Source organism: Leuciscus leuciscus (genome assembly GCF_965113295.1).
Source record: "Leuciscus leuciscus genome assembly, chromosome: 16".
NCBI lineage: Eukaryota > Metazoa > Chordata > Actinopteri > Cypriniformes > Leuciscidae > Leuciscus > Leuciscus leuciscus.
The window spans coordinates 19539526-19553525 of record NC_138740.1 but is presented as its reverse complement, the minus strand read 5'-3'; the positions used below and the strand labels follow the sequence as shown (position 1 = coordinate 19553525).

At 36.7% G+C, this 14000-nt stretch overlaps 2 protein-coding genes across 4 annotated transcripts in view; both read left to right on the top strand.

Moving 5' to 3' along the window:
* ppp3ca (protein phosphatase 3, catalytic subunit, alpha isozyme) overlaps window positions 1-5155 on the top strand; it is a 59050-nt gene extending 53895 nt beyond the window's left edge. For both annotated transcript variants that reach the window (XM_082141044.1, XM_082141043.1), the window contains one exon: window positions 3248-5155. In XM_082141044.1, the coding sequence (XP_081997170.1) occupies window positions 3248-3426 (179 nt within the window). In that variant the 3' untranslated portion in view covers window positions 3427-5155. The remainder of the gene's footprint in view (window positions 1-3247) is intronic.
* A 291-nt stretch (window positions 5156-5446) lies between these two features.
* Window positions 5447-12832, top strand: ecscr (endothelial cell surface expressed chemotaxis and apoptosis regulator). 2 transcript variants are annotated; one of them, XM_082141052.1, is made up of 10 exons: window positions 5447-5808; window positions 6198-6275; window positions 7010-7126; window positions 7228-7269; window positions 7436-7531; window positions 9361-9468; window positions 9535-9633; window positions 9731-9770; window positions 11029-11099; window positions 11233-12832. In XM_082141052.1, exons 1-10 carry the CDS (start codon window positions 5748-5750, stop codon window positions 11331-11333), a joined length of 813 nt encoding a protein of 270 aa, XP_081997178.1. In that variant the 5' UTR covers window positions 5447-5747; the 3' UTR covers window positions 11334-12832. The 2 variants fall into 2 exon arrangements, with proteins under 2 accessions (XP_081997178.1, XP_081997177.1); XM_082141051.1 differs by having other exon boundaries at window positions 5451-5808; window positions 7007-7126.
* Window positions 12833-14000: the final 1168 nt, after the last annotated feature.

The window sequence follows — 14000 nt, the reverse complement described above, 5'->3', positions numbered from 1 at the left end:
TCCATGGCATAACATTACTGATTGGTTTGAAATTTTCAACACATTCTTACTATCTGACCAAGCCTACCACAAGCCACTGACCCCAGGTCAGCCATCATTATTGTTGAGCCCTGCACTGACTACAGTATGTGTTTCTCAGTTAATATGCATCTAGACATTTACAACAAGAAAAAAACACTTCTTTGTGTTAATTTACTTCTTTGAACTGCTCCGTCAGCCAGCCTTTTCCACCAACCATCAAATTGCTTGCATAAAGGCATGGAAGGACGCATCTACTGAATGCTGCCCTTAAAAACCAACCAGATGAAGGCATCTTGATATATTAGGATTCAAATTTGCCTTGATGCCTTCCTGCCCCCTTATATTGCATTAGTTTTTTCCTTTTTTCTTAGTTTTAGACACAGCCATTATGCAAGTCAGGCATCACAAGATCCTATTTGTATAACATTTTTATTAACAGCAACAGCAATTTAACCAGATATTTGCCGTGCCCTTTTTGAGTGGTGACATTATGGGAACATTTCTTTTATATCTTGCATGATGGTTTGAAGTAGCATCTAAACTGGAGGCATGATTTTTTGATGTGGTATGTCGGGCGCTGCATTTTCTCTGGCCCTCATGGTTCAAGTGTGGGCATAGCATGTGATTAAGCGCAATCAGGAACTCTCAGCCAACCAGAGTGTGTTCCTCTTCTGCAACCTCTCACTTTCTGAGACCAGCTCACCTCAGTGATACACAAATGGATGGACACAAGGGGTTTGGATACTGATTTCTATTTCTACAGTTAATCGGTTGACAAATAAAGACAGAGCTACTGTGAGCTACGAGGTTGTTAGTCTATGGTAAATGCTTCTCTTGAAACTGGCAGCCTGCATTATTTCAAATTATAATTTTTTTAAATAATCATGTTTAACAGCTGAATTTGTGGTGAAAAACTACATCACCCATGATGCTGTACAGAAAATTCCACCAATCAGAGTCATGACAAGCAAATAGCCTCAAAAGAGCTTGCAGGAAACGCCCTCTCACCTGAAGCACGGCAAATTACATAATCAAGTCGGTTTCTCTACGCTCTCAAAATAGTAAAAAATTTGTACCGTGTAAATAAAAGCCGTGTACGATGTTGTGATTCACCTCGTAGCTGGTTGGTTTGGTTCGTGGCTTATAACACTTTAACGAAGACTTTTTAAAAATCCCTATGGGAAAAATAAATAGAAAAAATATTTCCGGAACCAATGCCTCTTAAAAACTATTTGATGGGCACTGTTGCATTCTAGGAAACGCAACTGATGCGTTACAAATTAGTTATTAAATGATTTTTTGTAAATATAAGTGAATATAGATATTTTAAATATGATATATTTAAACATTTAAAATATTTTTTAGTATGTGTGTAAAAATATAAATATATAAAAAATGCTAAATATGAGTGCATTTAACTTATTCTTTGTCAATTTTAAGTCATTTGTTAAAGTGCCCCTATTATGGTTTTTCGAATATTCCGAAAGTGCACAATAAATAAAGCTATTTTCTCCCAAAAGAAAGAATCGACTCTGAACCGCCTAAACGAGTCATCTGTTATTCAAATCCCACTGCGTTACGGTTCTTTGTCACTAGAAGATACATTTGCATAATGCCTGCCTATATTGTACGTTGTCTGCCGGCGAACTTGTCCCGCCCTCAAACACATAATTTTACTGACGACTACTTCTTTTTAGAGTTCAATGTGGGATTCGCAAAATGCTTGCTCTTGAAAGATGGGTCAGTACCCAGTTTATTTGGATCAGCTTGCTCCATTTTGTTGATTGGTCTACCACAAGTTTGTTGAGGAACATACACTTGTTAATGCTGATGATGAGGAATTACAGTTGCAACATCTCATAATGTACATGAAACTGAGTAGCGTATCACTGAGAAACGTCCTGCTCGAGTCGTCCTTGCGATGGAGGTTCGGGTTGAATAACTAGTTCTTCCAATATTTCACCATCGGACTCGTGCTCGAATTGATATGGTAAAATCGACTTCATCGTTACTGTCTTTACAGTTTGTCTTTACAGTATGTATAATCGGCAAGGACTGAGAAAGCCTCCGGAGCTGAAGTTCAGTTATGGTAATGGGCGTTTCGCTTCTGACAAGGAATGATTGCTTAGCAATAGCAGACATCACAGGAGCACAAGCTTCTTAGCGCGCTTTTGAAAAGAGGAGAAATCGGTGCAGCCTGCGTTTTCCTCGCAATTTTAGACGTGACATGTAAACAGCCACTGAAGTGGTAGACCAATCGTAACAGACTGGGCCATCTGGCCAATCAGAGCAGAGTAGCTTGCAGAAAGGCGGGATTTAGAGAGACTGATTCATCTGACGAGTCGTTTGAGAATCATTGAAAAATGTGGTGATGTGCAATATATATTATGAGAAAATTAAATAGTTTTTTGACTTTTGATGCATGTAAACCTGTTGTAGGAGACTCCAAAACAAAATTAGGAACCTTTAAAATAGCATAATAGGGGCACTTTAATGCTTTATTTTGTTCCACTTATTTTTTTTATTTTTTTTTTATGAATTAAACCGCTTTAAATATGTCTATTTATTTCTCAATTTAATAAGTCATTTACCAATTTTCTTTTTTTTATTAATTAATAAATTGACAATCGATTCCTTTATTTGAGTTTTTTCTTCTTCTATTATTCCTCCATAGAATATATTTTGAATATTCAAGATATACACTACTGTTCAAAAGTTTGGGATTGGTAAGATTTCTTAAATATTTTTTAAATGAGTCTCTTATGCTCAAGGCTGAATTTATTTTATAAAAAATACAGTAAAAACAGTAATATTGTGAAATATTATTGGAATTTAAAATATATAATAACTGAATTATTATAATCATAAAAATAACTGTTTTCTATTTTAATATATTTTAAAATGTAATGTATTCGTCTGATGGCAAAGCCAAATTTACAGCATCATTAAATCTTCAGAAATCCCTCTTCAGAAATCATTCTAATATGCTGATTTCCTGCTCAAGAAACATGTCAAAAACAGTTCTGCTGCTTAATATTTAAAACTGCGATACAATCTGAATAAAATGATTAATTTCTTTTTTTTTTTATCATACTGACCCCAAACTTTTGAACGATAGTGTATATATAAACTAGTTTATCAGACTCTAATAAAGAGAAATGATGTAGTGCCTGATGAGAACCAAGAGTCTTGCTGTTCATTATGGGCTTTTCCCGTCTCTCTACAGCCATCCGCGGCTTCTCTCCACAGCACAAAATCAGCAGTTTCGCGGAGGCTAAAGGTCTGGACCGCATCAATGAGCGCATGCCACCCCGCAAGGATGGGGTCAACCACGTGGGCCAATCCATGGGCAAGATGAACGTGTCGGAGACCAACGGCACCGACGACAACAGTAACATCCAGTGATGAACTGGCTGCCCACTCACCTGCACCTGAGTCCATGCCACCGCCACGACGCATGGCAGGACAATGCCAAACTTGTGATTTAAGGCCTCCTGCTTCCAACAAACACCCAATGACATCACCTACACATCCCTCCCTGCTCCAATGTCCAATTAGAGAACCAAACTATCTTAAATGTGTCACTGAAAAGGGGGAGACTGTTTTCTTGCTGTCAGCTTGCTGCTTGCAATTTTCGAAGCGGATACCTTGCCGACGGCAAGTTTCTGCCTTTTTTTGGGAGTGTTGAATGGGAAGGAGGGGTGGGAGGGGGGGGTGATATGCCTGTCAAGGGCTGAAAGTGTCTTTATCAGAGAGGGGGCGGTCTCAGTTCCTTTCCGACTCCACCCACAGACCAAGTGGGCGGGGTTTAGGAACTCTCTTAAGCCTGATCCATCCGGTTCGTCGGTGCGGGTGATGAGCCTGTACTGGTTCCATGCACACTTTTTTTTCCCTCTTTTCTTCATGTTCCCATCTCATAATGAAATGATCTCACTGTTGATGATGTTTTGCTACTAGTATTAATAAATATACAAATTTGAAATGACAAAAAAACGAAAAAATCTTTGTAAGAAAGGACATTTAACGACAAAACCTGTGCATTTTATTACTTACGATGCAATCTTACCTGGGGGGTTTTATTTCTTGATTTGGTTTTTGGTAAGATGCCATGAAGCAGTAGAAGAGATGAGCGGTTCTGCTTGTCCACTGTAGACACTCGTTCAACCGTTTGGATTGAAGAAAATCCGCAGCGGGAAATCCAGCTCGACCTTTGGCGCCACCTTCCTGATTGTTTCTCACTTGCCTGTATCTCAAGAGAGAGAATGCACATAGTACATTTCGCAAGTCAAATAAATATTATATATAAATATATATATAAATATATTTAAATATACGATTATTAACAATGGTCGAGGACAATGATTTTTAACAGCATCTATGGTACTGAACGCATCAGTGCATGCAACTAAGTTCCTTATTGATATGTGAAATTATAATTGTGATGTGTTTCAATATAGTAGACTTGAATTATTTCCCTTCAAATTATATTTGTAAAGGTCTAGTTTGTTTTTATATCTCTATAAATAGATATGATTTTGTAATCTTTCATTTAATTTCTTTTTTCTTTTTCTTTTTTTTCTTCTTTTTTTTCCATCAATATAATTTTATTATTGTTGATTTTATTTTTGTATAGTTTCTCTGTACAGGCACTGACGCTCTTTCCGAGGTGTTTTTTCGTCATCTTTCGTTCTTTCTTTTGGTTCTCTCTGTTCAGTTGGTGTACAGAAGTTGTTCAGTTGTGTGAATGAACATATTACTCAGTGAAAAGCAACATTCAGGCTGCCAAAGCATGATCGCATGGTTTATTCAAATGTAAACTAATTGGACACGAGGAAAATTCAGTGTCTCACGTTGAAGAGGAAAACTATATTATCATTATGACTCTTGATGATCTTCTTATTATTCTTACAATTAAGCTTACAGTTCTTTCATTTCCACTGTTTTCTGATCCTTGTTTGGTCCAGACGTGGTTTATTTCAAAGAAGGAATTTTATGGATTTGTGACTATTTTTCTTGTAATTTTCTCTGGAACTAAGTTTTCGCATTTGACTTCCTAAATGAAAACACATATTGTAAGCATGCCCTATGGGACAAATCACTTTTTTTACTCTTGAATAAAATATGCATGAACTAATCATGTCTTTCCCCTTTTAATGCTGGTTTGAGAAAAAAAAATGTTAATGTATTCATTTATTATTCTCATTTAAGAAAAGCAAACTGATTTTTCGACAGACAATCAAGAATGAAGATGTCATTTTAGATGTAATATTAATGTTTAGAAATGCAAAGACCATAGTATGCATAAGGTTCTTCGTAGGAACTGCTAAGTTTCAAACGCTCAACTTATGAGAGCTTTTTTCCATGGGCATTCCACCTGTTTCCTGCTATTCTTCCACAGGAAACTTCCACAGGGGCCACAGTAACTTCTCCCTGAAACCAGAGCTCAGCGCCCACTGACACACACCCATACACACGCTTCTCAGCAGGGCTTTGTAATACTTTGCGCTTTCCCTCATGTGTTAATATTATACAAAACAGGAAACAGATTTGGACATACTGGTTCATACTTCAGCCAAAATCACTTGCTCAAGAACATTTCCATACAGTTTTTCTGCTTTGTCGTTTTCATACACATTTAATTATTGTAATTATATCCTGATATCGGAGATACATATACGGCTGGTTCTGTGTAGACGGATGAGAGTAAAACCCATCTGGATTGAGCCATGGAGCTGCTTCTCTTTCTTCTCATTCTAATGACTGCATCTTCATCCATCATTTCAGCAGGTAAGTGTCAGTTTATTTATGTGTGTATACTGTATATATATACTTTTATGATCACCGTGACTTTGCCATCATATCAACATTTTTGTTGATCCTGCAACATATTTTTATGTCTGAAAATGTAGTCCTAACCCTACCCTATCCCCACCCCTAAACCTAATGTGACCCGTAAGTTATCCCTAAAATCAGAGGGAAATGATAGGTGAATAAAATTGATGGTTTTAAGTCTAAACTTGACAAACTGTATACTTGCCCCTCAAATCTGATTGGTTGATTGGAATGTTGATTAAGGAACATTGCACTTGGTGAAATTACCACTATATATATATATATATATATTTTTTTTTTTTTTTTTTTTTTTTATGTATATGTTTTCCATGTGACCTGCACAGGAAATGACACAAACCTTACAAGTACGGCACCTCCAAACACAACTGCTTCAACTCCATGGTCTGTAGCTTCAAGTACAGGTGAGTTATATTGTCTATGAATCTCAGTAACAACATTTTCAATTCAAACAAGAATTTACCATATTAAAGATGTTTGAGCATATATTGAACAATTACGAACCATCATATTACCATTGTTTAGATAATAGCAATAGATAAATGTCCAATAACATGCTTTCTAAATGTACCTGTGATGGTGTACTTTATATGAACCAATTACACATTAAGCACAAGATGTCATTATTTTAGTTAGTTTAGTTTATCCTTTCTTGTCTCTATTAGGATAATTTTTTCTTGGGCAATCGAATATTGCTTTAGCATGTATATCATTTATATAATATACAAATAAAATAACTAATTTAACTATAAAATACTACTACTACTAATAATAATAATATATATATACACACACACACACACAGTAGTCAACATTTGAAGTGGATCAAAACCTTTCATCAAAGTTATACATGAATTTTGAACAATACCCGTTCTTTAACTTTGATGAACTTTTTTGATCCACTTCAAATGTTGACTACTGTATATAGGTAGGAGTCCGTACAGTTAAGCCCGTAATGAAAATATTAGTATATTATTATTTGGTATGTTTCTCTGTTCTGTTTCCAGGTTTAAATAAAATGTTGAATCCCAAATCTTCATTACGGTCTCAGACCCTTCTGCATATTCTCAGTTCACGTGTAAATTATATTGATCCCTATCTTGATTTAAATGTATCTGTCTTAATTTTATTTCAGCAGTCCAAATTCAAAAAACAGTGTCTTCTTCTTTTTCATCTCATCATGAGGATGACATAACCAGGCACACCTCAAAAACTGTGAGCACAACCACAGCTCCTTTATCTTCCGGGCACACCGGTAAGGCACAAATATAACTTCAGTTAATGTAAATATACTGTATAGTTTGCACATCAGCTCATTCAGCTCACACACTGAACCCTGTACCTCTGTTTCTGCAGGCAGTACTGATAGATCCAGCCTCGCTTCATATAGGCCATCAGGTAGTAATTATTAACCGCTTTTAATTCGAATATTCAGAACATGGGAGAAAATTTTGACTTTTCGTGGTGTCTGTAATCTTGCTTATCTACTAGTGAAGTTCTTTCTTTGAACTGTGAGGATATCACAATAAATGTTATGAAAAGTATAAGTGTGTATTCATTACAGGACAGTCCATGATTACCAGCTTTACATTTACACCAGCAAAATCCTACATAGACACAACTCTAAATGCCATCTCATTCCCAGCGGCCAAAACAACAGGTTTTACCTCCTTCTTCTGGCTTTTCCACCCAACAATTCTTATTTACTGAAATATGAACAATAAGTATTAAAGGAGAAGTTCACTTTTGAAAAAACTTTTGCTGATAATTTACTCACCCCCATGTCATCCAAGATGTCCATGTCTTTCTTTCTTCAGTCGAAAAGAAATTAAGGTTTTTGATGAAAACATTCCAGGATTTTTCCACATATTATGGATTCCATTGGGACCCAAACGGTTCAAGGTCCAAATGACAGTTTCATTGCCGCTTCAAAGGGCTTTAAACGATACCAGACGATGAATAAGGGTCTTATCTAGCGAAACGATCGGTCATTTCAAAAATAAAATAAAAAGTTGACGTTTTATAAGCACAAATGTTCGCCTTGCTCTGTTCTGTGATGCGCGTTCGTGACGTCACGTAATACGCAATTACGTTGAAAAGGTCAAGTTTGATGTGTTTACAAATGTGCGGAAGGAGGACCATATAAACATTTTCAAATGTATTTGTGTCAGTTTATCGTTTAAAATGCCCATTTCGTGTGCGCATCCTGAGTGTTTTAATATTAAAAAGCCAAAAAGAACATTTTCTTCAATTTTTCAAGCGTGACCTTTTCAACGTAATTGCGTATTACGTGACGTCACGAACGCGCATCACAGAACAGAGCAAGCCGAACATTTGTGCTTATAAAACGTCAACTTTTTATTTTATTTTTGAAATGACCGATCGTTTCGCTAGATAAGACCCTTATTCATCGTCTGGTATCGTTTAAAGCCCTTTGAAGCGGCAATGAAACTGTCATTTGGACCTTGAACCGTTTGGGTCCCAATGGAATCCATAATATGTGAAAAAATCCTGGAATGTTTTCATCAAAAACCTTAATTTCTTTTCGACTGAAGAAAGAAAGACATGGACATCTTGGATGACATCGGGGTGAGTAAATTATCAGCAAAAGTTTTTTTAAAAGTGAACTTCTCCTTTAAAGGTGCAGTAAGTGATTTCTGAGAAACGCTGTTGATATTTGAATTCACCAAAACAAACACACCCCTACCCAAGAGGACCACACCCCGATCTTGATAGCTCCTCCCTCAAATTCACAAACATGCAATGCAAAACAGGCACCTCCCCCTTATGAGGGGACACGCCCCTTACTGCTGATTGGCTACAAGTGTGTTTTGGCACTCTGATCCACTTTCAACAGCTTTTCTCAGAAATCACTCACTGCACCTTTAAATGTAAAATGAAATGGACATGATATAATTTGTTCAAGAATTTCCAAAAAAAAAAATCTAAAAACATATTGCTAATGTTCCCATTAAGTTATAAAAACATTATTTATCATTGTTTTTTGAACGTTCAAAACATCCAGCTGTTTTTAAAATGCTTTAAAAAAAAATCTTGATTATACAAATGTTAAGGGAACATTTGATCATTTTGCACACATTATGGGAATGTTACTTTTGAATTTTCTCATAAATTTAAATGAACATCCAACTTATGTTTTGAGAAAATTAGGTAACATTTTAACAAACATTCTATTACCATTACTGGAATGATGTTTGTTCATATATCTGAGAGAACCTTGCCAGAACGTTAGCCAAAGTTCTGAGAATGTTCCCTTTTAGCTGGATGGTTGAATCCCTGGGTTTAAAATCAGTGAAAGTTGATGATACCCAATTTGAAATGTATGGGGCAAAAAATATATTTTGAAGAACATTTTATCCCTTATTTGAGCTGTACTTTAAAGAATTGTTCATGTTGTACAGTAAAGTCTAGCATTTTCCATTTTAGACTACATTAAACTATTATTTCACATGTTTGCTCTATGTGCAGTGGGTGTTGCACTTACTTCAACAACAGTTCATTCAAACATCAGCATGTCAGAGGTGACGCCAACACCTTCACAGGCACCAGACAGCAGTCTCACTTTGCTCGCCTTTGGTAGGTTTTATACTGATACTCTCATGATGCACATTATTTCTGCTACTAAATATGTCCTGTCTGCAGGTGTGATGAGTTTTATACTCATTTTAATTGTTGTCATGGTGATCTTGGTGACCACTATCAACCTCAGGGGACGGTGTAGAGATACCAGGCAGAACAAGGGTGGGTTTCTCTCTCATTCTGTCAGTTTTAAAATTACTTTTCAAAGCATACATGGCTACAAGCTTAAAATCAGTTTTGATTTGGTTTTTGTTTATAGATGTTAAAAGCTATGATCGGACAGGTGAGGTATCGGACAGGTGAGGACTCAAAAACCCACACACATAAATACAAAGTGCCGTCATGAGACTCTAGATGGCGCAGGCTAATAGGTCCTTAACTCAATCTGCTTCCAATCACATCATTCTCTATAGACATTATGCGCCAGAGAAACGAGGGCGCCGCCATCCTTAGAATATTGTCTTTGAACTTCCGTTTTAGCGGTCGCTCTGTATATTCCTATGGCATTGCTGTCCAGGAGTAATTCGCTTTTGAAGTGGATTTACTTAATGTAAAGTTAACGAAAGTTATCATGAGGATTGTAATGGTTTAAGCAGATTTCTTAACAAATGTCAGTAGACCAGGAAGATTTTAAAACGAGCCGTTCATTCATAAATACGCAAGACCACTGTGAAAATACAGACCGGAAGACAAAAGATAACGAGCGCAGCGCTGAAAAGGGGCGGGGCTACATTAGGTCTATAGGGCACAGCTGATTGGTTCCTGCTGTGTCAGTAGCCAATGAGCTCGCTGCTCAACCTTTAAATACTTGGTCAGCATTTGCTGTTGCAGTTGCAGCTTGCTTTCAGAAACCCTCCACCTTCCCCAGCTCCACCTGTATAGATCTGCTATGGGTAATTCATGTATGCTATATTGTACAGCAGCAGCATGTTTTACTTGCTCACAACAGCATGTTGTGTATGTATTAGCAGTAGCAAGTCCCGTACTTGCTCTACAGCAGAAACAGCAATAACAGCAGCAGCAATAACCAGCAGCAGCGTAATAGATCTATTCCGCCAAGACCAAACATACCAACATTGTCATATCCATAACCATGCCAAAAAAAACCATGAGTTGTCATGACAGAACCAACGCTATCTCACGACCAATTCGTACGAATTCGTATGAGTGATAAAAAGGTGGCTAATTCGTACGAATTCGTACGACCTCACTCGTACGAATTTGTACGATTTGTCTAAACCCACGTGATGGGTCGGTTTAGGGGCGGGGTCAGGGGTAGGTCATTCGTATGAATTCATACGAATTGGGCAATTCGTAAAATATGTACGATTTAGCATAAATCATACTAATTCGTACGAGTGAGGTCGTATGAATTCGTACGAATTGCCGTGAGATCAGGCTGGACAGAACTGTGAATGTGCAGTTATCATCATAGCTTGTTTTATGTATATATAATATAATATAATAAGAATAAATAAATAAATAATATTATATACTGTCTTTAGATAACAGATCTGTTGATAATGTATTTAAGCTACTGTCTCAATTTTTATCAAGCAACATGATCAGCAACTGTGAGAAAGAGAGCATCACTCTTGTCTCTGTGAGGACAATAAACACAGAAAACGGTAAGAACGTGCATTCCCTAAAATATTGTTGTGTATGTGACTAAAACAGGGAAAATAGCACCCCGTTTGACATTATTGTAATATATGAAAGCGTAAATGTCCTACTGTGAGATTTCACCTCTATTCTCTGCAGATACAGATTCTCCTCAGATCTCTTCAGTTCACAGCACTATAGTGGACAATGAGGACCAAGAACTTACCAGAGACCTGCTGGGCATCAGAGATGGAGTTTGAGTTCACTCATTCATTGTGCATGGAGATTGGAGGCTGCACACTTATTTTTGATATTTATAATGTTGATTGAATGTGAATTAATGTGCCTCTAATGATGGTCAGTGTACAGATCACACATTATGTTTATTACATGTATTGCACTCCATATAAAAATATCATGTCTGCCATACACTTAAATATTAAACATTTCTGTCAATTTTTGTTTCTCTTCTTTTTTCAGATTAAAAAATTGCATTTACCTTATGTCTATAATGTCAAGTATAAGTCAAAAAGGGAGATACTGGATATCTTGGTTATTATAAGGTTCCAAGATAAAAGTCCAATAAAAAAAAAAGACTAAAATAAATTACTTATTTTTTTTCCCTGGGCAATAGCAGAGGTTTTTTATATAGCTAAGGCTTTATGCATGCATGCATAGTGAATTTGATATATATTTATTTGTTTATTAGGTAAATATATTAGTCATCTTGTCATGTCACTGTCCTGATCACCCTTTCAGATGTTTATTTTGCAATAACGAACGGATGACTCTACATCAGAGGTTTTCAATAGTGGTCCCGGAGGCTTACAGGGACCAATGTTGAAAATACGCACATTCATGTCTCCCTTACCTAACCCACCTGATTCAGATCAGCTCATTAGGAGAGGGCTCCATGAACTAAGGCTGTGTCTACACTAATCCAGATAGGCTACCTTTGTTTTTCTCTGTGTTTGGGCCTTCCGTCCACACTGAGACAGCATTTTTGTCTTGCGAAAAAGCTTTTTGAAGATGGTCTACCAAGTGGATAAAGTTGACAATGCGATTTTCGCATTATATTGTGGACTCGGATTTATTTGAAAACGATGCCGCATGTTTAGTCATGTCATGCGATGCATATTGTGGGCTACCGATAGATATCGGAGACCGGGGGTGGTTGTAACATGGGAAGAGTTGTAACACCATCAATTCCACCAATTAGGGATAAGATAGAAGTCATATGATCACTTTAGTATTGTCCTACTTTAGTCATATGATCACTTTAGTATTGTCCTACTTTACTTGATCCCGAATGGTGATTGTCAATGCTGGAAACAGGCAAATGCAGAATATATAGAGAAAAAGTTATTTTGAGGTCAGAAAGTAAAGATTTTAACCAAGACTATATTTTGTTTAGTATGTACTATTGTAGATAAAATTGTATGATTTATATTAGATTAAATCGTCTCTTAGGTAGTGATGGCAAAATCGAGGCCTCGTGAACCAATGAAACAGTTGAACCAAATGTGCCATATTGTTTCGAGGCTTCGAATCAATCCGACACCCGTCTCAACGGTGACACCTAGTGGTCACTTGCAGGTGTTGATCTGAAACAACCTTGACGAGCCATTAAAAAAATGTGTTGTTTTTTTATTATTATAATGTTCTAATATGTGAAGCTTGTAACCTATAGGCTCCTCACTGTGCATAATGTTATTTTGGTCATGAAAAATGAATATTAATAAAAGAAATCAAGCCACAATGTCTCACTTTTTTAGAGATTTTTATTCAAAAATATTAATTTATCTGCTGTGGAAGGACTTAGCCTACTTCTTTTTTTACAGATAATTTCTCCAGCCTTTGAAAAAATCCTCTCACAAGGGACACTTGTTGCTTGTCAAATGGCGCATCATGGATGATGTATTGTTGCAGTAGGCTAGCTGATCACAATACACACATCTCACTTTATTTGGGGTTTCTAAATGGAAATGCTCCCACACCACTGATGTACGGCATCTCTTCTGGGGAGCCTCCATTTTATCTATCTATCCAAATCTATCTATATATGAATCGATCTATGTATCTAGATATGTATCTATAATCTATGTATCTATATATGTATCGATCTATAATATATGTATATATGTATCTGTAATCTATCTATATATGTATCTATCTATTAATCTAGCTGTCTATATATATTTATATCTATGTATCTATTAATGTGTCACTATATGTATACTCTGTCTGTCTCTAGCCTATCAGTCAATGTGTTGTGTAAATTTAAATGTAAGTCTAAATTGCCTATAACTAATCAAATCGCACTATGTCACTATATCACCAAAAATCCGCTATCTCAAAATCAAACTCCTCTCACAAAAACCCACGAGGTCAAAATGCGTTTATTTCACTTTTATACAGATGTGCGATTGTGTGGTCTGTTCCCGACCGTGTCAATCAAACGCTGATCCGGCGGACCACACCTGATGAAACACTAGTGAAACACTTCGAGGCTTCGTTTGGTCATAGTCACGTGACATGGGTGTTTCGAATCACGCTTCGGATCAGTGTTTCGACACATCTGCGCTTCGGGATCTCGCAAAGCTTCGGAACGACTGTTTCGCTTCAGCCATCCTTACTCTTAGGCAATATGTGATGCGGTTTCCTCCTGCTAATTTTAAAGCACTATGCTAATACAGCTAGCTAAACATTAGCTTCCAGGGGTGGGGTGGGTTGTAACACTTATTTAAAAAGTGTTACAACCATCCCTTACTTACTAAGAATATAACTAAGAATTTTCTTGATTTTAATGTTTTACAGAACGACTAGGGCATGGAAAAGAAAGGCTGACAAAGGTGTCTCTGCCAGTGTTTTAAATAAAGTGGTTTGCATGGAGCAATTTAACAGCACAAAGCCAAAGAAGGTTTGGG